Source organism: Scomber japonicus, chromosome 18 (genome assembly GCF_027409825.1).
Source record: "Scomber japonicus isolate fScoJap1 chromosome 18, fScoJap1.pri, whole genome shotgun sequence".
NCBI lineage: Eukaryota > Metazoa > Chordata > Actinopteri > Scombriformes > Scombridae > Scomber > Scomber japonicus.
Window position 1 is genome coordinate 27486123 of NC_070595.1, and position 23886 is coordinate 27510008.

The following is a 23886-nucleotide window of genomic DNA, read 5'->3' on the forward strand; positions in this document are numbered from 1 at the left end:
GAAGGAAGGGAGGGAGGAAAGAAGGAAGGAAAGAAGAAAGGAAGGAAGGAAGGAAGGAAGGATGGAAGAGAGGAAGGAAGGAAAGGGAGGAGGGAGGGAGGGAGGGATGGATGGAGGGAGAAAGGAAAAGAGGGATGTAGAAAGAAAGCATGGAAGGCAGGAAGAAGGAAGGAAAGGAGGGAGGAAGGAAGGAAGGAAGGAGGGAGGGAGGAAGGAAAAGAGGAAGGGAGGAAGGAAGGAAGGAAAGGAAGGAGGGAGGTAGGGAGGGAGGGAGGGAGGAAGGAAGGAAAGAAGAAAGGGAGGAGGGTAGGGGGAAGGAAAGACAAAGAAAAGGAGGAAGGAAAGGAAGGAAGGACAGAAGGAAGGAAGGAAAGAAGGAAGGAACAGTCAAAAAAGACAGGGTCAATTTGACCCGTGAGGACGACAGGAAGTAGATTAGAGAGCTCTTTTAACCGTCTTCGTATCTTCGTCCTCTCTGCCATCAAAGACAAACAGGAACTCTGGAAACCTCCCAAAAGTGTGACACCAGTCTCCTCCAATATCAAAGAATTAGCACCGAGTCTAGAGGGCTGAAATGAAATTGAATGCGGTCACAGTAAAATGAATTGGATACGACGCTGTCCCATGACGAGACTTATTTATTTAGGATAGCGTGAGGTTTTCAGTCATACTCCATCAGCTGACACATCACTGACATCTGAAGACTTCTTGGCTAGAGATGAGACATAAGTGTTGTAGTTTAACCCTTTATAGGACACTCATTGGAAGGAAGGGGGGAAGGAAGGAAGGAAGGAAGGAAGGATGGATGGAAGGAAGGAAAGGAAGGAAAGGAAGGAAGGATGGAAGGCAGGAAGGAAGGAAGGAAGGAAGGAAGGAAGGGGGGAGGAAAGAAAGAGAGAAGGAGGGAGGGAGGAAGTGAAGAAAGAAGGAAGGAAGGAAGAAGAAAGGGGGATGGAGGAGGGAAAGAAGGAAGGGAGGAGAGAAGGAGGGAGGGAGGAAGGACAGATGGAAGTAAGGAAAGGAAGGAAGGACGGAGGAAGGAAAGAAAGAAGGGAGGAGAGAAGGAGGGAGGGAGGAAGGACAGATGGAAGGAAGGAAAGGAAGGAAGGACGGCGGAAATAACGAACGAGAGAGGGAGAAAGGAAAAGAGGAAGGGAAGAAAGAAGGCAGGGAGGAAGGAAAGGAAGGAAGGAAGGAAGGAAGGAAGGATATTTTGTGATATTACCACATAATTATTTACCCAATAAAGGGTTAATGTGGCTTCTCATTCAACCCCGCTTCTCACACAGCTTTCCACACACTGACCTTTACATGAACCTTTTTTTTGTGGGATGAAAACCATATTTCTCTCCCCCACCAACCCCCCCCCCCCACCCCCTCCAATCCCCTCAACACTGTGCCCATTTCACCAAATTTTGGATCACACGTCTGAGGCGATACCTCTTGCTGCGTTTAACTTTCTGTTGCCGCTGGCGTCTTTCCTCTGAGAGCAGAAAATCAATTCCACCTTTTGATTGCCTCTTTCTCCCGGCCTTCTTCCCGTGCACGTTGCAGAGCAGCCGGTCTGTTAGGCTCATGCATCATGTAATGTATAACCAACCTCAGACGGATACCTTGCATTACAACATCTCACCTTTTATTTGTTAACCTTAAATCAGTACAGCACTGCTAAATACAGTTGTAAATTCCCACCAGAGTAATGTTCTACTGCTTCCCCGAGTCTGATCCGAACCTCATCCTTTCCTACTACTCTTACTAACTCTGACGTCATTTGAAGTATGTAGTGTGTTTCAACTGCGTAGTATGTGATTTAGAGTATGTGAGAAGTTCCTGGATGGTTTACTACCAGGCGGGGAGTTCCTGTCCTCTGAAATGAGGCCAATGTGGAAGTAACTTAGAGCTGCATTCTATCAAAAGGCCACCAGGGGGCGACCGTCTCTATACAAGTCAATGGAGAATTCACCAACTTCTCACTTGATTTCTAACCTCAGTAAACGTTTTCAAAATGTGTTTATGGTCTCAATCGCTAGTTTAAAGCCTTCTTCAATGCAGTATGATGTTCATTTGGGACATTTTGGCCTCCCTGATTTTATATGTGACGATAAAGCAGGCTACGTGGCTATGTTGTGATTGACAGGTTGATTGACCAATGTCCTTGAGATCCAGCCCTCGCAACCAATCGCAGCCTCCCGCTCCGCCGTTGGTCCCGCCATGAGGCGGGTTCATGACTCTGCCTCATGCCCATATAAGTAAAATCCGTGTTCATTTTTTCCCAGAATGCACCTGAAAATTTCAAGATGGCGCTGTCTAGATTCGATACTATTGGCTTCCGAGCAGCAGTCCACAAACCAATTCCAAATCCATTTCTTATATACAGTCTATGTTTACTACAGAGGTGTCAAACTCATTTTCATTCACGGGCCACATACAGACCAATTTGATCTCATGTGGGCCGGACCATTAAAAAGATCGAAGGAAAGAAGGAAGGAAGGAAGGAAGGAAGGAAGGAAGGAAGGAAGGAAGGAAGGAAGGAAAGACAGACAAAAGGAAGGAGGGAAGAAAGGTAGGACAGACAGATAGTGAAGGAAGGAGTAAGGACAGATGGAAGGAAGAAAGAAACGAAGGAACGAAGGAAAGGAAAAAAGGAAGGTAGGAAGGATAGATGGAAGGAAGGAAAAGAACACAGGAAGGAAAAGGGCTGGATAGCACCCCTAGGCGGGCCGGTTCTGGCCCACGGGCCGCATGTTTGACACTCCTGGTTTACTAGATTCTCCAGAAATGCAGAGTATGCATCAAGAGCTGACTACTCACACTCACATTACCAAAGATGCAACGCTACTACTCACACTCACATTACCCAAGATGCAATGCAACTTCTGAAAAAAACAGTAGTTTCAAGTTAGCTACAGCGAGGGTATGTTTGCTTCCTGGTTTCAAAATAAAAGCACCAATTCTATCGTTATGGTTTTCTTAATAATAAAAAAAGGTAACGGGTGTTTTATTTTGTGAAAATGACAGGAAGTGCGTTACTCGCTACGGCTAACTCCGAATTCTCAGGAACAAAACTTTAAACAGGTGTTATTTGGACAAATTAGCGTCACATTGTGGATCTAAAGGGCTACTTTACTTTCTTCCTAAAAAGGTTAGAAATGTGGATAAAGTGGTTTATTTACAGAGTTAGAGCTAAAATGAAATCAGCTTCAGCCTGATGATTTCAGCTCGGGAAGGAACCAAATGCATTGTGGGTAGTTTAGTGTAGTTTACTACAGTGTAAACGGTCTGCTTACTATCTGGTCCTTTAATGTGTAGTATAGAAGTATGTAGTATAGAAGTATGTAGTATAGAAGTATGTAGTATGTAGTATAGAAGTATGTAGTATAGAAGTATGTAGTATGTAGTATAGAAGTATGTAGTATAGAAGTATGTAGTATAGAAGTATGTAGGATAGAAGTATGTAGTATGTAGTATAGAAGTATGTAGTATAGAAGTATGTAGGATAGAAGTATGTAGTATGTAGTATAGAAGTATGTAGTATAGAAGTATGTAGGATAGAAGTATGTAGTATGTAGTATAGAAGTATGTAGTATAGAAGTATGTAGTATGTAGTATAGAAGTATGTAGTATAGAAGTATGTAGTATGTAGTATAGAAGTATGTAGTATAGAAGTATGTAGTATAGAAGTATGTAGGATAGAAGTATGTAGTATAGAAGTATGTAGTATGTAGTATAGAAGTATGTAGTATAGAAGTATGTAGTATGGGGTTTTGAACACAGTCAGTGCCTTGGTCAGGGCCAGTGCCAGGAGTATTAACCCTAACATATATTAACCCTAACGTATTGAGTATGTAGTATAGAAGTATTTAGTATGTAGTCTGCGGTTTCAAACACAGCCTCCGACTTCTTTTCGAAACTAAAAGTCAAAGTAACGTGGGAAGATGGACAAACGGCACGATAAAAGAGAGAAGTAGGAGGACAGGAAGTGTCCCTGTCACTGCTGTTATCAGGCAGTATGACATACAGGACTGAAAAGCTGTATATCTGCAATGCACGTAAACCTTAAAATTACAGTCTCACCATCTGAAAAGAGGTTTGTAAACTTGGAGGAGAGACAAAAAAATGTAATTGAAGTATCTTCCCGACGGAGTTCCTGTAATATATGCTGCTTTTTATTAACAGGAATACAGAATACACATCTCACAGCAGCATTGGAATAAGCTCTAAAATAATATATGTCTACTTCCTGTGAAACAGAGATCACATACGCCACTTTTTTATGTGCTCCATAAAGCAAAACAAGAGAGTTTGAAGTGTTTTCCAAGATGAATGAAGACAGAAGAACTCGGTCTGAACAAACCACAAGGACATGAGGGGTTTCCTACTCTCTGGGTTTACTTTGCTAGGATTTGAAAGTCTGATTTAGGGTGAGTAAATGCCAGGCAGGGAGTTCCTGTCCTCTGAAAAGAAGCCAATGCGGAAGTAACTTAGAGCTGCATTCTATCAAAAGGCCACCAGGGGGCGACCGTCTCTATACAAGTCAATGGAGAATTCACCAACTTCTCACTTGATTTCTAACCTCAGTAAACGTTTTCAAAATGTGTTTATGGTCTCAATCGCTAGTTTAAAGCCTTCTTCAATGCAGTATGATGTTCATTTGGGACATTTTGGCCTCCCTGATTTTACATTTGACGATAAAGCAGGGTATGCATTAGGGCGTGGCTACGTCCTGATTGACAGGTTGATTGACCAATGTCCTCGAGATCCAGCCCTCGCAACCAATCGCAGCCTCCCCGCTCCGCCGTTGGTCCCGCCCATACTTCCGTTCATGACTCCGCCTCATGCCCATATAAGTAGAATCCGTGTTCTTTTTTTCCCAGCATGCACCTGAAATTTTCAAGATGGCGCTGCCTAGATTCGATACTATTGGCTTCCGAGCAGCAGTCCACAAACCAATGGGTGACGTCACGGATGTTACGTCCATTTCTTTTATACAGTCTATGGTAAATGCTAGTGAGTTGATATGGAAACAGCAGAAATGATCAATATGACTGGCAGGAGACTGGAATAACTAAAGCATCCACTGAGAGAATCAGGTTACCCCCCCCCCCCCCCCCACCACCACCACCTCACCCCCCTCACCCCCACCTCACCCCCACACCTTCATTTCATTGTGACAAGCTGTACCGACGTGTGTGATCAGACAGGATTGCCCCGCTTCCTGCATAAACACCAGAGATTATGTGGGAGGAAAAAACATTTTGTCCAGACTGACACTGACACTTTTTTTTTTTTTTAGCTCTCCAGGAAGTTAATGACATTTGAAGCAGCAGCACAATTTGTGAAATAAAGAGATATTTCATTTAAATGTTAGTCAGCTCACTACCTCACTATCATGAGTCAACGTGTGAGTGGGTTAGGGTTAGATTAACCTTCCTGTCGTCCTCCCGGGTCAAATTGACCCCCCGTCTGTTTTTACTGTTCCTCCCTTCCTTCCTTCCTTCCTTCTGTCTGTCCTTCCTCCCTCCTTCCTTCTTTCCTTCTGTCTGTCTTTCCTCCCTCCCTCCTTCTCTCTTTCTTTCCTTCCTCTCTCTTTCCTCCTTCTTTCCTTCCTTCCATCCATCTGCCCTTCCTCCTTTCCTTCCTTCCCTCTTTCTTTCCTCCCCCCTTCCTTCTTTCCTTTCACCCTCCTACCTTCCTTCTTTCCTTTCCTTCCTCCCTCCCTTTCTCCCTCCCTACCCTTCCTTTCCTTTCCTTCCTCCCTTCCTTCTTTCCCTTTCCTCCTTCCTTCCTCCTTTCCTTCTTTCTTCCTTCCTCCCTCCCTTCTTTCCTTACTTCTTCCTTCCTTCCTTCCTTCCTTCCTTCCTTCCTTCCTTCCTTCCTTCCTTCCTTCCTTCCTTCTTCCTCCCCAGTCTGGTGCAGAAAACACTTGACCTCAACTCCATCCAACTCCTTTAGGATGAACTAGAACTAGCTGACTGCAAGCCAGGCCGACTGCTTTACAGCTGAAGCACATTAAGGTCAAGGTTGAATTTATTATCATTGTTTCCTCCATGTGCTCCAATACTCACCATGCAGGGGAATGAAATTACACCCCTACTCCTACAAAAAGAGAACAGCCCTCTCCTCTGTTACTCTTCTTGAGGTTTCTTTCTCCATTTTTTCCACATTAAAAGTTTTCTGGTGGGAGTTTTTAATAATCGAAATGGAGGATCTAAGGATAGAGGATATTGTATTGCTCTATACTTATTGTAAAGTCCCCTGAGGCAAACTTATGGTTTTATGTTATTGACTTGACTTAAGTACAACGAATGAGTCTTCTCACACATATAAGGATACGGCTAATAATCTCTTTCCTGTGACTCCAAACACAACCTTTATTATCCCTGTTCTGTGATGATAATAATACTTTAAATAAGTACTCTATGAGGCAGTAAATCATCTTAAAAACGTAAAAAAAAAAAAGGAGGAAGTATTCTATCTGAATTATTTCAAAGATGAAAGTAGAAGAGTTAATCATGCAGAGAGTTGAAAGCACCAAAAAGCAGCTCTGAAGTGTCTGAGATTAGAAAGTGTAACAAATATATAAAAAAAAAAAAAAACACAAATCCAATCCCTGCAAACAAATCCTCCTCTTATACTTTTTGTTCTGTTCTGTTTTGTTGTCGACACAGTGGTGAAAATGAATCATTAAAAAGATGACATACTTGACGATTTAATTATTTTGTTATCTTGTAAAGTAGGAATCCTTTTATGAAATTAGAAGGAAGAAGATGAAGAAGTGCTTTATTGATTCCTGTGGGGGAAATCGATCCAGTGCATTTGGCCCTACTAGGAGCAATGTAGAGCCTCTTGTTCCTTTGCCAGTGGCTCTGTTGGAAACCGCATACTTTCCTACTACTCGTACTAACTCTGACGTCATTTGAAGTATGTAGTGTGTTTCAACTGCGTAGTATGTGATTTAGAGTATGTGAGAAGTTCCTGGATGGTTTACTAGATTCTCCAGAAATGCAGAGTATGCATCAAGAGCTGACTACTCACACTCACATTACCCAAGATGCAACACTACTACTCACACTCACATTACCCAAGATGCAACGCTACTACTCACACTCACATTACCCAAGATGCAACGCTACTACTCACACTCACATTACCCAAGATGCAACGCTGCTACTCACACTCACATTACCCAAGATGCAACGCTGCTACTCACACTCACATTACCCAAGATGCAACGCTGCTACTCACACTCACATTACCCAAGATGCAACGCTACTACTCACACTCACATTACCCAAGATGCAACGCTACTACTCACACTCACATTACCCAAGATGCAACGCAACTTCTGACACTCACATTACCCAAGATGCAACGCGACTTCTGAAAAAAACCCAAAATACAAATGTCACAGATCACCACCTCACTGGTTTCAAGTTAGCTACATGTTCGCTTCCTGTTTTCAAAATAAAAGCACCAATTCTATCATTATGGTTTTCTTAATAATAAAAGGTAACAGGTGTTTTATTTTGTGAAAATGACAGGAAGTGTGTTACTCGCTACGGCTAACTCTGAATTCTCAGGAACAAAACTTTAAACAGGTGTTATTTGGACAAATTAGCGTCACATTGTATATCTAAAGGGCTACTTTACTTTCTTCCTAAAAAGGTTAGAAATGTGGATAAAGTGGTTTATTTACAGAGTTAGAGCTAAAATGAAATCAGCTTCAGCCTGATGATTTCAGCTCGGGTAGGAACCAAATGCATTGTGGGTAATCGTGTAGTTTACTACAGTGTAAACGGTCTGCTTACTATCTGGTCCTTTAGTGTGTAGTATAGAAGTGTGTAGTATAGAAGTATGTAGTATAGAAGTATGTAGTATGTGGTTTTGAACCCTAACATACATGTCTTAATGGTGGGAGGAAGCTTGTGTCCCCAAATGGAAACCCAGACAAACTCAGGGACCTGGGATTGGAGCCGGGGTTGGACCCAAAGACCTTCTTGCTGTGAGGGCAGCAGTGCTAATGATGCTCACCATGCTGCTTAATTAATCTCACTAATATAATTTCAACACTGCTTCCAGGGGTCTGGCCTTTGCTAAGTCTTCTAAATTGATGCAATAAAGCCATTCTCGTTACAATGCATTAATCAAAACATGAAAACCGTGGAGTGTTTCGTTAATAAAAGCACGTCAATAGTGGTGTGAAGTAGTTGCAGTTATTACATTCGACCCTTGTAGAGATCATGTATCCTGAGCGAAATGTCAAAACTAACCGTGGCCGACTCTAATCACCGTGTCTGCCGAGCGCTTTATGGAAGTAAAAATCTGTTTGTAATTGGTTTGCTGAGTTACGGCGATCAAAGCGGCACTCATTGGCCATTCAGCATAAAGTTAATCAGCGGAGATGTGAGTGTTTTGGTTAATTGGGGTTCAACTTGGTCCTCTACAAACCTTCATTTCTTCATTTTTTTTTTTTTTCAAACAGTAAAAGTCAGACCGGGCCAAATTCATAACACTTGATCCTAAAAGAGGTCATGGCTCTTCAAAGTAAGTGAGCTTGAAATGTTTAATTTCAAGATCTCGATTAAAATAATTCAGCTTGCTTGAATGTTCATTTCCCTACAACATCCAATTAAAATTTGCTAACTGGCAATATAGCAAAAGGGGTGGAATTGATTTCTTTGCGTTAGATGTATAATTACACTCTCTCTCCATCCCCAGTGACCCAAAAATCAATTTCCTCTAAACTGACTACTAACAAAAACTCTCTTGGCTGCATCGGATCCAGATGCACAGATCACAAAGATGTAGCAATAACAATAGACACAGGTAGAGCATCAGGGACCACTGATCATCAGATGATAGAAAGTTTTACTTCTCACATATTTCTCGCCTTTATTTGTCTTTTAACCCTCCTGTCATCCTCGAGTCAAGGAAGGAAGTTAGGAAGAAGGAAGGAAAGGAGGGAGGAAGAAGGAGAGAGGGAGGGAGGGAGGGAGGGAGAAAGAAGGAAAGGAGGGAGGGAGGAAGTAGGGAAGGAAGGAAGGTAGGTGGGAGGGAAGAAAGAAGGAGGGAGGGTGGGAAGGAAGGGAGGAAAGAAGGAAGGAAAGAAGGTAGGTGGGAGGGAGGAAAGATGAAAAGAGGGAGGGAAGGAAGGTAGGTGGGAGGGAAGAAAGACGGAAGGAGGGTGGGAAGGAAGGTAGGTGGGAGAAAGAAGGAAAGGAGGGAGGGAGGTAAGAGGAAGGGCGGAAAGAAGGAAGGAGGGAGGGTGAGAAGGAAGGTAGGTGGGAGGGAGGAAAGAAGGAAGGAGGGAGGGAGGGAGAGAGGGAAGGGAGGAGGGAAGGAGGAAGGAGGGAGGGAGGGAGGGAGGGAGGGAAGGAGGAAGGAAGGGAGGGAGGGAGGAAGGAAGGGAGGGAGGGAGGGAGGGAGGAAGGAAGGAAGGAAGGAAGGAAGGAAGGAGGGAGGGAGGGAGGGAAGGAAGGAAAGAGAGAAGGAGGGAGGGAGGAAAGAAGGAAGGAGGGTGGGAAGGAAGGAAGGAAGGAAGGAGGAGGGAGGGAGGGAGGGAGGGAAGGAAGGAAAGAGAGAAGGAGGAAGGAAAGAAGAACAGAAGGGAGGAAGGAAGGAAGGAAGGAAGGAAGGAAGGAAGGAAGGAAGGAAAGGAGGGAGGGAGGAAAGAAGGACAGAGGGAAGGAAAGAAGAACAGAAGGAAGGAAGGGAAGAAAAGAAGGAATAGTCAAAACAGATGGGGTCAATTTGACCCGGTAGGACGACAGGAAGGGTTAAAGTGGAGATAAAGACTTTTATATATGTGCTGCTTTTCAAAAGGAACATCTGGAGTTTGGTGCAGTGATTTTTCATTCACCCCCTCCTCTCTCTCTCTGTCTCGACTCCTCCAGGTGGGGAACTACGAGACGGGGATCCTGCAGATGAGATACCCGGTGTGGCCGCGGTACGGTTCCTACCTGGAGCCGGGTGTCGGATTACAGGCACCTGACAGTGGCGACCCTGGAGGAGCGGCCCTTCGTCATCGTGGAGTCGGTGGATCCAGTGACGGGTACATGTGTCAGCAACACTGTGCCCTGCCGACGACAGTCCAACAAGACGGAGGCGTAAGTAGAGAGAAAAATAATCCAAACCGACATTTAGAAACTCTAATGAACTTAATCTTGCTCATGTCAGTTAATGGTGGTGTTCACTGTTGCCATGGCAGCAAAGGTTGCATATCTTTAAGAGATGTGAAAACTTGTCTCCAGTGATCATTTTAACCCAAACTGTGATCTTTACATAGTTACATAGTAAAGGAAGGAAGGGAGGAATGGAAAGAAGGGAGGAAGGAAAGGAAGACGGAAGGAAGGGAGGGAGGGAAGGAAGGAAGGGAGGGAAAGGAAGGGAGGGAGGGAAGGAAGAAGGAAGGAAGAAGGAAGGTAGGGAGGGAGGGAGGGAGGGAAGAAGGGAGGGAGGGAAGGAAGGAAAGAGAGAAGGAGGGAGGGAGGAAAGAAGGACAGAAGAAAGGAAGGAAGGAAGGAGGGAGGGTAGGAAGGTAGGTGGGAGGGAGGGAGGACAGAAGGAAGGAGGGTGGGAAGGAAGGAAGGAAAGGAGGGAGGGAGGACAGACGGAAGGAGGGTGGGAAGGAAGGAAGGAAAGGAGGGAGGGAGGAAAGCAGAAGGGAGGGAGGAAAGCAGAAGGGAGGGAGGGAGGGAGGGAAGGAAGGAGGGAAGGAAAATAGGACAGAGGGAAGGAAAAAAGAACAGAAGGAAGGAAGGAAGGAAGAAAGGAAGAAAGGAGGAACAGTCAAAACAGACGGGGTCAATTTGACCCGGGAGGACGACATGAAGGGTTAAAGAATCTAAAGCTGTTATAGATTCTCTGTTAAAATACTGAAGGTCCTGATTCACACCACACGTTGGTATCTCTGAGGTGTGCGTGTCGACTCATCTGAGACCTTACGTGTAAGTTTGCAGAGACGTAATCCTCCTTACAGAAAGCACACTCACCAAACCAGATTTCATTTTCATATTTTGGCTCACAAGTTACTCACAGCATTAACACGAATCTGTTACAGCTGATAGAATCTGCCATTGAAGAGACTTATTAACCCTTTATTGGGTAAATAATTATATTTGGTAACTTCTGTAAATATCTCAAAATATCCTTCCTTCCTCCTTTCCTTTCTTCCTTCCTTTCCTCCCTGCCTTCTTTCTTCCCTTCCTCTTTTCCTTTCTCCCTCCCTCATTCCTTATTTCCTCTGTCCTTCCTTCCTTTCCTTCCTTCCATCTGTTCTTCCTCCCTCCCTCCTTCTCTCCTCCCTTCCTTCTTTCCTTCCTCCGTCCTTCCTTCCTTCCTTCCCTTCCTTCTATCTGTTCTTCCTACCTCCCTCCTTCTCTCCTCCCTTCTTTCTGTCCTCCATCCCCCTTTCTTCTTCCTTCCTTCCTTCTTTCTTCCCTTCCTCCCTCCCTCCTTCTCTCTTTCTTTCCTCCCCCCTACCTTTCCTCCTTCCTTCTTTCCTCCATCCTTTCTTCCTTTCCCTCCTCCATCCTTCCTTCCTTCCTTCCTTCCTTCCTTCCTTCCTTCCTTTCAATGAGTGTCCTATAAAGGGTTAAGATTTAATAAAATAATGTTATCTTAAAATATCTAATAAAAGGAGTTTTATCAATTTAGACAATACTACATTAGATCCCAAATACGTCAGACTGAATTCTTCTTTCTCGTTTTATCGATTTAGACCAGGGGGGGGGTCAAACTCATTTACATTCAAGGGTCACATACAGACCAATTTGACCTCATGTGGGCCGGATCATTAAAAAGATGGAAGAAAGGAAAAGGAGGAAGGAAATTAGAAGGAAAGGAAGGAAGGAAATTAGAAGGAAAGGAAGGAAGAAGACAGGAAGGAAAGATGGAAGAAAGGGAAGAAGGACAGAAGAAAGTAAGCAAGCAAAAGAAGGAAGGGAAGGACAGACAGAAGGAAGGAAGGAAGGTAGGAAGGAAGGAAGGACAGAAGAAAGTAAGCAAGCAAAAGAAGGAAGGAAGGAAGGTAGGAAGGAAGGACAGAAGAAAATAAGCAAGCAAAAGAAGTAAGGGAAGGACAGACAGAAGGAAGAAAGGAAGGACAGAAGAAAATAAGCAAGCAAAAGAAGGAAGGGAAGGACAGACAGAAGGAAGGAAGGACAGAAGAAAGTAAGCAAGCAAAAGAAGGAAGGAAGGAAGGAAGGAAGGACAGAAGAAAGTAAGCAAGCAAAAGAAGGAAGGGAACGACAGACAGAAGGAAGGAAGGAAGGAAGGAAGGAAGGAAAAAAGACGGGAAGGAAAGTGGGCCGGATTGGACCCCTCGGCGGGCTGGTTCTGGCCCACGGGCCGCATGTTTGACATCCCTGATTTAGACAGATCAACAAAACTCATTTGATCCCAAATATGTGAGACTGAATTTTGGAGATATGTACATAAAGCATCTAAAATATTGTATTTTGGTGTCATATAAGACATAAGACATTACCTCCAGGGCTTCAATATCTCATTCAATATACATGACGTCTCATTTCCTGTTACTAAACGACCACAACACCACAATCTTCAGCCAGGGAATCCAAGTGAAACCATTTTATGCAAACCCACTTTACACCACTGTATAGCTCCACACGTGCTCTCACATGTTAACACGTCCAACTTAATTGATTTTATATCTAACTTGAGAGTGCCATTAGGTGTGAGATTAAGAGGCTCTTCCCCTGCCATTAGCCCAGGCATGGCTTCTTATCACTCAATGAGGTGAGATACTCATTAGGCTGCTTGGCCAGAGTGTAATATCCCAGGTATCACCCCCCGTGACCCAATCAGGGAAATATATGTGCTGCATGGTAGGGGTATCAATTAAACGGGACGATTAGGCCATGTCATCAATCCTGAACACCTAGAGACTGATATTGGTGTTCATTAGTGAGGGAGAGAAGCACCGGCCATTATCCATTACTGACAATGGCGTTAACGAGATGTGGAGGGGGGAACCGAAGATGAAGATGAAGATCACGTCCCCTCAGTGTGTTATGGAGAACTGTAATGCTTTATCGCTCATGCTGACCAAATCATCCTGCCGCCTTATGTCCGAGAATGGAATATTTTCAGGGCACTGCAAAATAAATAAATGAATAAATAAATGAATGAATTCGAAGCAGTGGCAGATAAAGTCAATAAGAAGTTCAATGAAGCAATCGCCATGTTGGCTGTTCCAGAAAGAGATGCATTGACCAATGGAGGTTGAAATGAAGAGTGAAGACCTCGATAAGCATCCAGCACCAGTCGACCTGAGGATTGATCTTTGTGCATAATTTATGATTAAACTGGTGATAGTTTTTTATGATTGGTTATTTTAAATCTATAAAATATCCAAAAATGGTGAAAAATGGCAAAAAAAACTGTGATTATTATTTATTCAGTTTACTATTGCATTGTAATGAAAATCTCCAAATTCATTATATATTTCTATAAAAATGAACAAAAAAAAAATGGATAAATGATTCTTTCTTGATCGATTACTGTGGGAGACACTTTTTTAAAACCACTGACAGCTTGACCGTACTTTTCAAGCTGATACTATCTTGATTTTTTGTTTGTTTTCTGTAATTCACAAGACTATATCTAGCAATAATAGTCTTTTACCTTGATAAATGGTTATTAATATTATACCGAGTGGGACAAACTTGTCATTCAATAGTTTCCACCATTTCCAAAATATTATCATGTCCACTATATCATTGGTATTTCTGTCCTACAATTCATTTGAAATGGTTGCCATGGATACATTTGGGATATCGGCCGGCCAATTTATGAGTTAGACTCTAGTTTAGAGCCAAACTTGTGAATTGTGTTCTCTAATCCTTTATGTAGGGAGTGTGAGTGAGGTCACCTTTCTTTATATGAATCTCTTCCAGACCTTAATGTTTCCCCCACAGCTCTAAACATGGCCACAACTCAGGCCCACTTCAGTGCTTTCTAAATGGGGGTCATTGGTCATGCAGGTTCTCCATCTCAATCCCTCAACCCCTGGGCCATACATTCAGCCGGCCCGGCAGACCATCTGTGTAGCTCGCTCATTCGTCCTCAAACAGGCCTGACAAACAGCCAATGGTGCTGGGTACACACTTGACTAAAGCTGCCCAGAAGCAGTTAACACAAGCTCTTTTGAGTCAGACGTGTTTTGTAGCGGGATGAGTGTCAAGCTCTCTCCCTTCCTCGCTGGCTTTGTACCGCAGGCAGCTGGTCTTTCCCCTCAGAGCACAATGGCGGAGATTAATTCTGAGGAAATGCCCTGGTGAAGGGTTGGTATTGACCTGGGAAGATAATGTCATCATATATTAACTCTGTTCAATGGGAGTTAGATCATAAGTTGATTTAATTAAAGCAGCAGCATACAGTAGCAGCAGGGCCACAAACACAGCATCAGAAAGCTGCACAAAGCATCACAAGCTACGGTTTGACAACTGCAGGAACTTCAAATTGTGTCATGTGATGTCAGCACACTGCATGGAGACTCACTTTAGTACTTGCATGTAACATAGTAGTCACACTTTGCACAGAGAAATTTCTTATTACTGTTCAGGATAAGAGGTTCCCAAACCTTTTAGCTGCCTGCTTGTGACTTTCTACCATGAATTTAATACCCAACAGCTCATTGCAAAGTGAAATATCGCAAAGTTATCTTAAAAAAACAGATAGTATGTGCTAATATAGGGAGTTTGTATTTAGTTTTTTGCAATTTTTTGGCAAATCTGCAGCATCACAGCAGGCTCAATGTGGAGAGACTAACCCTAACCTTTAAAGCAATGGTTCGGCGTAATTTCGACCTAGCATCATATGCACCATGAGGTCTATTTAATCAGCGCCTCAGCCCTTTTTTTCATTTGGTCGCAAATTAGTGTTAGAGTTAGAGCCATCAGCCGAAATATCGCGAGATCCCGCACAGATCTCTAGATGTGCTGTGCGGGATCTTGCTATATTTCGATGATGTTTCCAGCTTTAGCATTAGCCGCAGAGTAAAAGCCATCAGGTAAGTGTTATTTTAATAAACTCCTGGTGTACTTACAAACTTTCCAATGCATGGATTTATGAGTAAAGACCCTATTTGTACTACTGTAGAAGTTTGATAACAATCCAGGCATTATTAGTGGGGTCATTTACCAGATACACCGGTGGTCCCGTTAGCGCCTGTGCTAAGACATTCGGCTGATGGCTCTAACTCCACTAATTGAGGCGCTGATTAGATAGACCTCATGGTGCATATGATGCTAGGTTAAAATTTCGCCGAACCATCTCTTTAAGTGATGAATATTCAACAGCCTTACAGTGAATGTGTTGTCTTTAAATCTTAATGAGAGGAGATACAGACATCTACAGATGGCCACTGGCTGTAAACTGTAGATGTAGATAATACATACACAGTGTAACACCTGCATCCTGTCACCATTCATAGAGTAACTTCAAAACATTAATCTAAACATGTCCATACTTTGAATAAATTACCTCACACACACACACACACACACACACACACTCATGCAACAATTCCCAAAGATCCATTTTAATGCAAATGTAAGCTAACGTAAAGCCCAGCCCTGGAAGCTGGCAGCTGGTAAGACGGGGGATGTTGGGACCACTGTGTTTACCCCGCGGTGTGCTGCGGCAGTCTCGTTTCCCTCTAAAGTGTTCATTGTTTCTGTTTGTTATGACTCGGCTGTGCTGCCCCGCTGCCTCGGCTGCTCGACTCATTGCCTCCCGGTTCTGATGTGTGGGTGCAGAGTCCATTAGACTGAAGGTCTGGGGGAGGTTAGGGGGTGACGTGTCATTAGCGCTCTTTGCATCACTAGTTTTGCTGCCGCATCACCTCACACTGCCCACCTTATGTGCTGCGGAGGTGTGTCCATTTTGGCTTCTATGAAAGCAAATAAACGTTTGATGGTGTACCAAAACCCTCTCAGCGGATAAATACAAATAGATAAAATGGATCATCAAGTTCGTCCTATATGATCCACTCAAGCTGACCCCCAAGGACAGAAAGCTGCTCTCCATACAGAGTAGTGTCTTAATGGGCAAAGCAAACTCAATACAAAAATATGCTCTTTAAGATGCAGTACACTGCAACTAGAATTCATTTAAAGTCTGTGTAAAGTTAAGAATAAATATGTGTTCTGAGTTTGACATACCACAGAAAAGTGTGTTGTTAACCACCCTGCCAAATTTGAATGATTAAGAAAATCGCCAAATATATGAAATTAGGCTTCAAAGTTGTGTAAAAATTTGCCTCTTTCTCTGCTCCCAAACGCTGAAGCCCCGCCCACCTATCAAGTGTCAGCTGTCAATCAAAGTCACCACCTCTACCAGAAACATAGACGCTACATCTGAGAGCTTTCTGCTGATAACTCGGCTGCACATGAGGTTTGATGATGATAAGAAAAATATAGAACATTTCCAGCTTTATCGTTTAATCATTAACATTTAGGGATTCACTTATGTCTTCCTTCTTTCCTTCTTCCTTCCTTCTGTCTTTTTCTTTCACTTCCTTCCTTCCTTCATTCCTTCCTTCCTGTCCTTCCTTCCTTCCTTCCTTCTGTCCTCCTTTCCTTCCTTCTGTCCTTCCTTCCTTCTTTCTTTCCTTCCTTCTTTTCTTCCTTCCTTCCTTCCTTCAGTCTTTCTTTCCTTCCTCCCTTCCTTCATTCCTTCCTCCCTTCCTTCTGTCCTTCTTTCCTTCCTTCCTTCCTTCATTCCTTCTGTCCTTCTTTCCTTCCTTCCTTCCTTCATTCCTTCCTTCTGTCCTTCCTTCCTTCCTTCATTCCCTCCTTATGTCACTTAGGTCTAAATGAAGTGGTTCTGTTCATTATAGTGAATGATGAACACCATCTGAAAACATTACATCATCCTCTTTTGGATTCAAATATTCCTTTTGTGAATTCTTCATCTGATCTGTAAATCATGAATGAAACACAATTTTTTGAGAGACGATTTGTTCCGACCAACAGTTTGATGACAGATGAAGGAAAGAAGACGCGGAAAAGAAAAAAAGATAAGATAGGACACAGACAAAAGACAAACAATTATCAAAATCATTGCTCATTAATTTTTCCCGCTTATAGACATGAGAGAGAGAGAGACAGAGAGAGAAAAAGAGAGAGACAGAGAGAGAGAGACAGAGAGAGAGACAGACAGAAAGAGAGCAAGAGACACACACACATACAGAGACACACACACAGAGAGAGAGAGAGAGAGAGAGAGAGAGAGAGAGAGAGACAGAGAGAGAGACAGAGAGAGAGAGAAATATATATAGAGAGAGAGAGAAAAAGAGAGAGACAGAGAGAGAGACAGAGAGAGAGAGACAGACAGACAGAAAGAGAGAGAGAGAGAGAGAGAAAGAGAGACATAAGAGAGAGAGACAGAGAGAGAGAGAGAGGACAGAGAGAGAGAGAGAGAGAGAGAGAGAGAGAGAGAGAGAGAGAGAGAGAGAGAGAGAGGAGTATCCAGACTTTGTGAACACCTTTTTTCTCTCTAAATCATCTCTGAGCGCCGGATGTTTTACAATGCACTAGAGAGTCTGTGTGTTTTTTTTTTCTTTTTTTCTCTCTCTTCTTCCTGACTCACATCGCTGCAGTCATCCTGTTAGTGTGAAACCGAAGGACATTTTCATCCCCACGTTCCCGGTAATCCTGCTGATCCTGCTGATAAGTAAAGAGAATTGATTTCAACCCTGACGTCAGCCACTTTTACTTGGTATGCAGAGCCTGAAACTGTCCCGTTTAGCTCATGTTGCGTGCTCCGTCTGAAGATCAGTACTGTATGTAAGCAGGCACACACACACACACACACACACACAGACACATGCACACACACACACACACACACACACACACCGGGTCTTCTTTTTTTTTATGTCGGGGTCACTTGGCATGTAGTAGGTATTACACAAGCGTATGTCCTCATTAAAAAGCTTTAGCACACATCACATCCAAGTCTGGGTCAAACTGTTTGGTCTTTGGAGGAGAGGAAGGAAGGAAGGAAGGAGGGAAGGGAGGGAGGAAGGGAGGGAGAAAGGAAGGGAGGAAGGAAAGAGGGAGGAAGGAGGAAGGGTGGAAGGGAGGAAGGAAGGGAGGGAGGAAGAGTGGAAAGAAGGGAGGGAGGGAGGAAGGCAGGGACGAAGGAAGAGAGGGAGGGAGGAAGGGTGGGAGGAAGGGAGGGAGGAAAGGAAGGGAGGGAGGAAGGGTGGAAGAAGGGAGGGAGGGAGGAAGGCAGGGACGAAGGAAGGAAGGGAGGGAGGGAGGAAGGGTGGGAGGAAGGGAGGGAGGAAAGGAAGGGAGGGAGGAAGGGAGGGAGCAAAGAAGAGTGGATGGAAGGGAGGGAGGGAGGAAGGAAGGGAGGAAGGAAGGGAGGGAGGAAGGAGGTAGGGAGGGAGGAAGGGTGGAAGGGAGGGAGGAAGGGTGGAAGGGAGGGAGGAAGAGAGGAAGAGATGGATGGAGGAAGGGTGAAAGGAAGGGAGGAAGGAAAGGAGGGAGGAAGGAAGGAAGGGTGGAAGGAATGGAGAGAGGAAGAGAGGGAGGAAAATAGGGAGGAAGGAAGGGAGGGAGGAAAGGAGGAAGGAAGATTGGAAGGAAGGGAGGAGGAAGGGAGGGAGGGAGGAAGGAAGGAAGGGAGGGAGGGAGGAAGGGTGGAAGGAAGGGAGGGAGGAAGGAAGGAAGGGAGGGAGGAAGGAAGGAAGGGAGCAAAGAAGAGTGGATGGAAGGGAGGGAGGGAGGAAGGGAGGGAGGAAGGAAGGGAGGAAGGAAGGGAGGGAGGGAGGGAGGTAGGGAGGGAGGAAGGGTGGAAGGGAGGGAGGAAGGGAGGAAGAGAGGGATGGAGGAAGGGTGAAAGGAAGGGAGGAAGGAAGGGAGGGAGAAGAGTGGAAAGAAGGGAGGGAGGGAGGAAGAGAGGAAGATGGATGGAGGAAGGGTGAAAGGAAGGGAGGGAGGAAGGGTGAAAGGAAGGAAGGGAGGAAGGAAGGAAGGGAGGGAGGAAGGAAGGAAGGGAGGAAGGAAGGGAGGAAGGAAGGGAGGAAGGAAGGGAGGGAGGAAGGGTGAAAGGAAGGGAGGAAGGAAGGGAGGGAGGAAGGGTGGAAGGAAGGGAGGAAGGAAGGGAGGGAGGAAGGGTGGAAGGAAGGGAAGGAGGAAGGGTGGAAAGACGGAATGAAGGAATGAAGGGAGGAAAGGTGGAAGGAAGGGAAGGAGGAAGGAAGGAAGGGTGGAAGGAAGGGAGCAAGGAAGAGTGGAAGGAAGGGAGGGAGGGAGGAAGGGTGAAAGGAAGGGAGGGAGGGAGGGAGGAAGGTGTAAGCGTGAGTGTAAAAAGAAAACAGTAACAAGGAGCAACATGCAGTATCTAAACAGCAAATACAGTATAAAGATGATTGCTGCTGGAAATTGGCCCCCTGCCAGCTTCCACACTGGGTTTTATCTGCTGTGCTACCAAGTTTGGATTTGGAAAATGTGTTTGCGTGCTGCATGGGAACCCCCCCCCACAAAAAAAAAAAACAAGAAGAGGATGCTGCTGTTCAAGCGGTTACAGTCTGAATGTTTATCCAACATCAGTAAAGCGGGTAAAGCTAAAGGCTATCAGGGGTTAATGGGGAACTAACTAGGAGAAGCAGCTGCCAATCATCACACTTAATTAGCTTTATTACCACTAATTATACCAACGTTTCATCTATAAAAAGATGCTAGGTTCAAATTTATAATTACATTTATAGATTTTCACTTAACATCCCCAATTATCTAAAAGGAGTAGATTTGATTACTGCTGAAACAATAAGTCAATTATTTGATCAGTAGATTCAGAATGACTATTTAACCCTCCTGTTGTCCTCGAGTCAAGGAAGGAAGGGAGGGGAGGAGGAAGGAAGGACAGGAGGGGAGGAAGGAGGAAGGAAGGAAGAAGGAAGGAAAGGAGGACGGGAGGAAGTAAGAGATGAAAGGAAAGATGGAAAGGGAGGAAGGAAGGAAGGAAGGACAGAGGAAAGAAGGAAGGAAGGTAGGAGGGAGGGAGGGAGGGAGGAAGGAAGGAAAGAAGGAAGGAAGGAAGGAGAGATGGAAAAGGAGGAAGGAAGGACAGAGGAAAGAAGGAAGGAAGGTAGGAGGGAGGGAGGAAGGAAGAAAGTAAGGGACTTCCTTCCTTGCATCTGTAATTTCTACCTTTCCTTCCTCCCTTCCTCCCTTCCTTCCTTCTGTCCTTTCATCTGTCCTGGAAGGAAAGGAAGAAAGGAAAAGAAGATGAAGGAAAGGTGGAAGGAAGGAAGGATGGAGGGAAGGAAACAGAAGGAAAGAAGACAAGAAAGCAAAGAAGCGACGAAGGAAGGACGGAAAGGGAGAAAGGAAAAGAAAATGAAGGAAAGGTGGAAGGAAGGAAGGAAGGAAGGTAGGATGGAAGGAAACAAAGAAGGAAAGAAGTAAGAAAGGGAGGAAGGAAAGAAGGACAGATGACAGGAGGGTATAGGGTAGCCGGATTGGACGCCTTGGCGGGCCGGTTCTGGCCCACGGGCCGCATCTTTGACATCCCTGCTATATAAGGAAGTATATAAGGATATAGCAGGTTAATTTAATTTGGTAGTAACATATTGGGTGTTTTTTTGACTCTACTCTTCAGGTAACATGTTTGAAGAGACTGCTGGTAATGGATTAGTTGCCATTATCCAGTCCAGTCCCAATAATCCAGCCGTGAGTTTCACTCCTGTTGGCCATTGTTTGTTTGTCATTAATTTATGTCGGAAAGAAGGAAGGGAGGAAAGAAAGGGAAAGGAGGAAGGTAGGAGGGAGGAAGGGAGGGAGGGAGGAAGGAAAGGGAGGGAGGGAGGAAGGACAGGAAAAGGTAGGAGGGAGGAAGGGAGGAAGGTAGGGAGGAAGGAAAGGAAAAGGTATGAGGGAGGAAGGGAGGGAGGGAGGGAGGGAGGAAGGGAGGAAGGACAGAGGAAAGAGGGAAGGTAGGAGGGAGGGAGGGAGGGAGGAAGGAAAGAAGGAAGGTAGGTAGGAGGGAGGGAGGGAGGGAGGAAAGAAGGAAGGAAAGGAAAGGAAAGAAGGAAGGAAGTAAGAAAGGCAGGAGTTTTTTTTGACTCTACTCTTCAGGTAACATGTTTGAAGAGACTGCTGGTAATGGATTAGTTGCCATTATCCAGTCCAGTCCCAATAATCCAGCAGTGAGTTTCACTCCTGTTGGCCATTGTTTGTTTGTCATTAATTTATGTCGGAAAGAAGGAAGGGAGGAAAGAAAGGAAAAGAGGAAGTTAGGAGGGAGGAAGGGAGGGAGGGAGGGAGGGAGGGAGGAAGGACAGAGGAAAGAAGGAAGGTAGGAGGGAGGAGGAAAGGAGGAAGGAAAGGAGGAAGGAAGGACAGAGGAAAGAAGGAAGGTACGAGAGACGGAGGGAAAAGGGAAAAGAGAAAGGAAGGACAGAGGAAAGAAGGACAGGGAGGAAGGAAAGGAAGGAAAGGAAGGAAAGAAGGAAGGAAGTAAGAAAGGGAGGAAGGAAAGAAGGACAGATGACAGGAGGTATAGGGTAGTAACATATTGGGTGTTTTTTTGACTCTACTCTTCAGGTAACATGTTTGAAGAGACTGCTGGTAATGGATTAGTTGCCATTATCCAGTCCAGTCCCAATAATCAGCCGTGAGTTTCACTCCTGTTGACCATTGTTTGTTTGTGATTAATTTATGTCGGATTTGTTTTGGTCCGCCCAGCTGTCAGTCCATCTGTTGGGGCCGTGACATAATGCACGAGCCCTGTGGAGTCGCTGCAACTCTCCCTCCCTGCTGCACCCCTCTCTCGTATATATATATATCCTGACGCCAGAGCGTGCAGGTCCTCCCCTCCTCTCCTCCATCAGCTCTCCATCAGCTCCTTGTTTTACATCTCAGCGTCATATTGATCAGCTGTTCATGGAGACGTCATTAGATGAGGAGCAGCAGAAGAAGCACTGAGACCTTTTTTATATATATATATATATATATATATATATATATATATATATATATATATATATATATATGTATGAATGTTTTCTATTCATTTGACAGGAACAAGTAGATACAATGAGAAATAAGGACTTTTTCCTTACCCCTCCCACTTCCTTCCTTCCTTCTTTCCATCTTTCTTTCCTTCCTTCTGTCCTTCTTTCCTTCCTTCCTTCCTGCCGTCTTTCTTTCCTTCCTTCTGTCCTTCTTTCCTTCCTTCTCTTCTCCCTTCTTTCCCTCCCTCCTTCCTTCCTTCTGTCTTTTATTCCTTCCCTCCCTCCCTCCCTCCCTCCCTCCCTCCCTCCCTTCCTTCTCTCCTCCTTCTCTCCTCCCTCCCTCTTCCCTCCCCCCTTCCTTCCTTCCTTCTTTCCTTCCTCCCTCCCTTCCCTCCCTCCTTCCTTCCTCCCTTCCTCCCTCCCTCCCTTCCCTCCCTCCTTCCTTCCTTCCCTCCTACCTTCCTTCCTTCTGTCCATCTCTCCTTCCCTCCTTCCTTATATATAAGTACACAGGAAATTAAAAGAGAAAGAAAAAAAACAAAAACCCCAGAAAAGTAGTAGTAGTAGTATTTTCAATGGACTGAGATGAGGCAGGGATGAAAAAGAAATATAGTCAAAAGTCATTGTCCTAACCCTAACTCTAACCTTTCATTTGTCCTGTAGTGTCTTTAATTTATTTAGCTATGTAACTAATCATGCAGCCCTAAACCAAATCTAATTTTCCAGGTGTCCCCCTCAGATTGAATTTAATATTCTCCAGGTCTAATACAGCATGAGACTTTTTTTTAATGTAGCAGAAATATGAAAAAATACAGTATTAGCAGTAAAATGTACGTTCAAGCAGCATTTTACTATTTAAAAATGTGTTTTTTAATGTATCATAATGCATTGTATGTGTGTGTATGTATAAAATAGTGATCTGAAAAGTAACTTCTTACTAAGCTGTTAAATAAATAAAGACAACCCTAACCCAAGTACATTATTTCCCTCTGAAAGGTAGTAAAGTAGAAGTATACAGTATTTACAGTAGTACTTTAAGTAAATGTATTCTCCATGTCTATATAAGTGAAGCTTGTTCTCAGAGTAGCGGTGTAGCGCTCTGATGTCATTGTAAAGGATTATTATTTTTACAGCAAATGAACAGAAAACTAGAAACCAACACAGCAGCCCAACAATGGATTATATAATAATACAGCATTATGCAATAACTCGGCAAAATGTAATAAAGTCTCACCTTATTATGTAAGGAAAACAAAAACACTGTTATTTGAGTTATGTTAGCTTATTTTAAGTCTATCTATGCTACTATTTATTTATTCGTTAGTACTTATACATCTTCTAATCTTTGTAAAGCAAGTTCTATAATAATAATAATGATGCATGGACTCCAAACAGGAAGAATAAGTGGTAGTAGTGGTAGTGTCTCACTGTAGAGTCACTTCTCAACTAATGAATTAATTTAAAGATAAGTAAAGTAAATAATATTCTCCTTTCACTCTGTTTAACGTCACATGAATGTACTCACAGGAATACTATTGATTCATTTATGAGTTAACGAAGTTGAGCTAGAATAAAATGAAAATATAATATATAGTAAGTGTATGTTAGTGGTGGTAATTTGAGATTTAATAAGCAGAAACTGTCACGATAACAACTTTTCTTGGACGATATATTGTCTCGGAGATGATAAGACACAGACTGCCATTATGAGTCGGGATCACAGACTGTATAAAAGAAATGGACGTAACATCCGTGACGTCACCCATTGGTTTGCGGACTGCTGCTCGGAAGCCAATAGTTTCAAATCTAGGCAGCGCCATCTTGAAAATTTCAGGTGCATGCTGGGAAAAAAAAAACATGGATTCTACTTATATGGGCATGAGGCGGCGCCA

The 23886-nt window shown here is 44.0% G+C and overlaps 1 protein-coding gene across 1 annotated transcript in view; it reads left to right on the forward strand.

The window, feature by feature from the left end:
• LOC128378570 (glutamate receptor ionotropic, NMDA 2C-like) overlaps positions 1-23886 on the forward strand; it is a 68944-nt gene that overhangs the window by 26586 nt on the left and 18472 nt on the right. Inside the window, 2 exon segments of the mRNA XM_053338134.1 lie at positions 9894-9968; positions 9970-10106. Coding sequence (XP_053194109.1) covers positions 9894-9968; positions 9970-10106 — 212 coding nt within the window.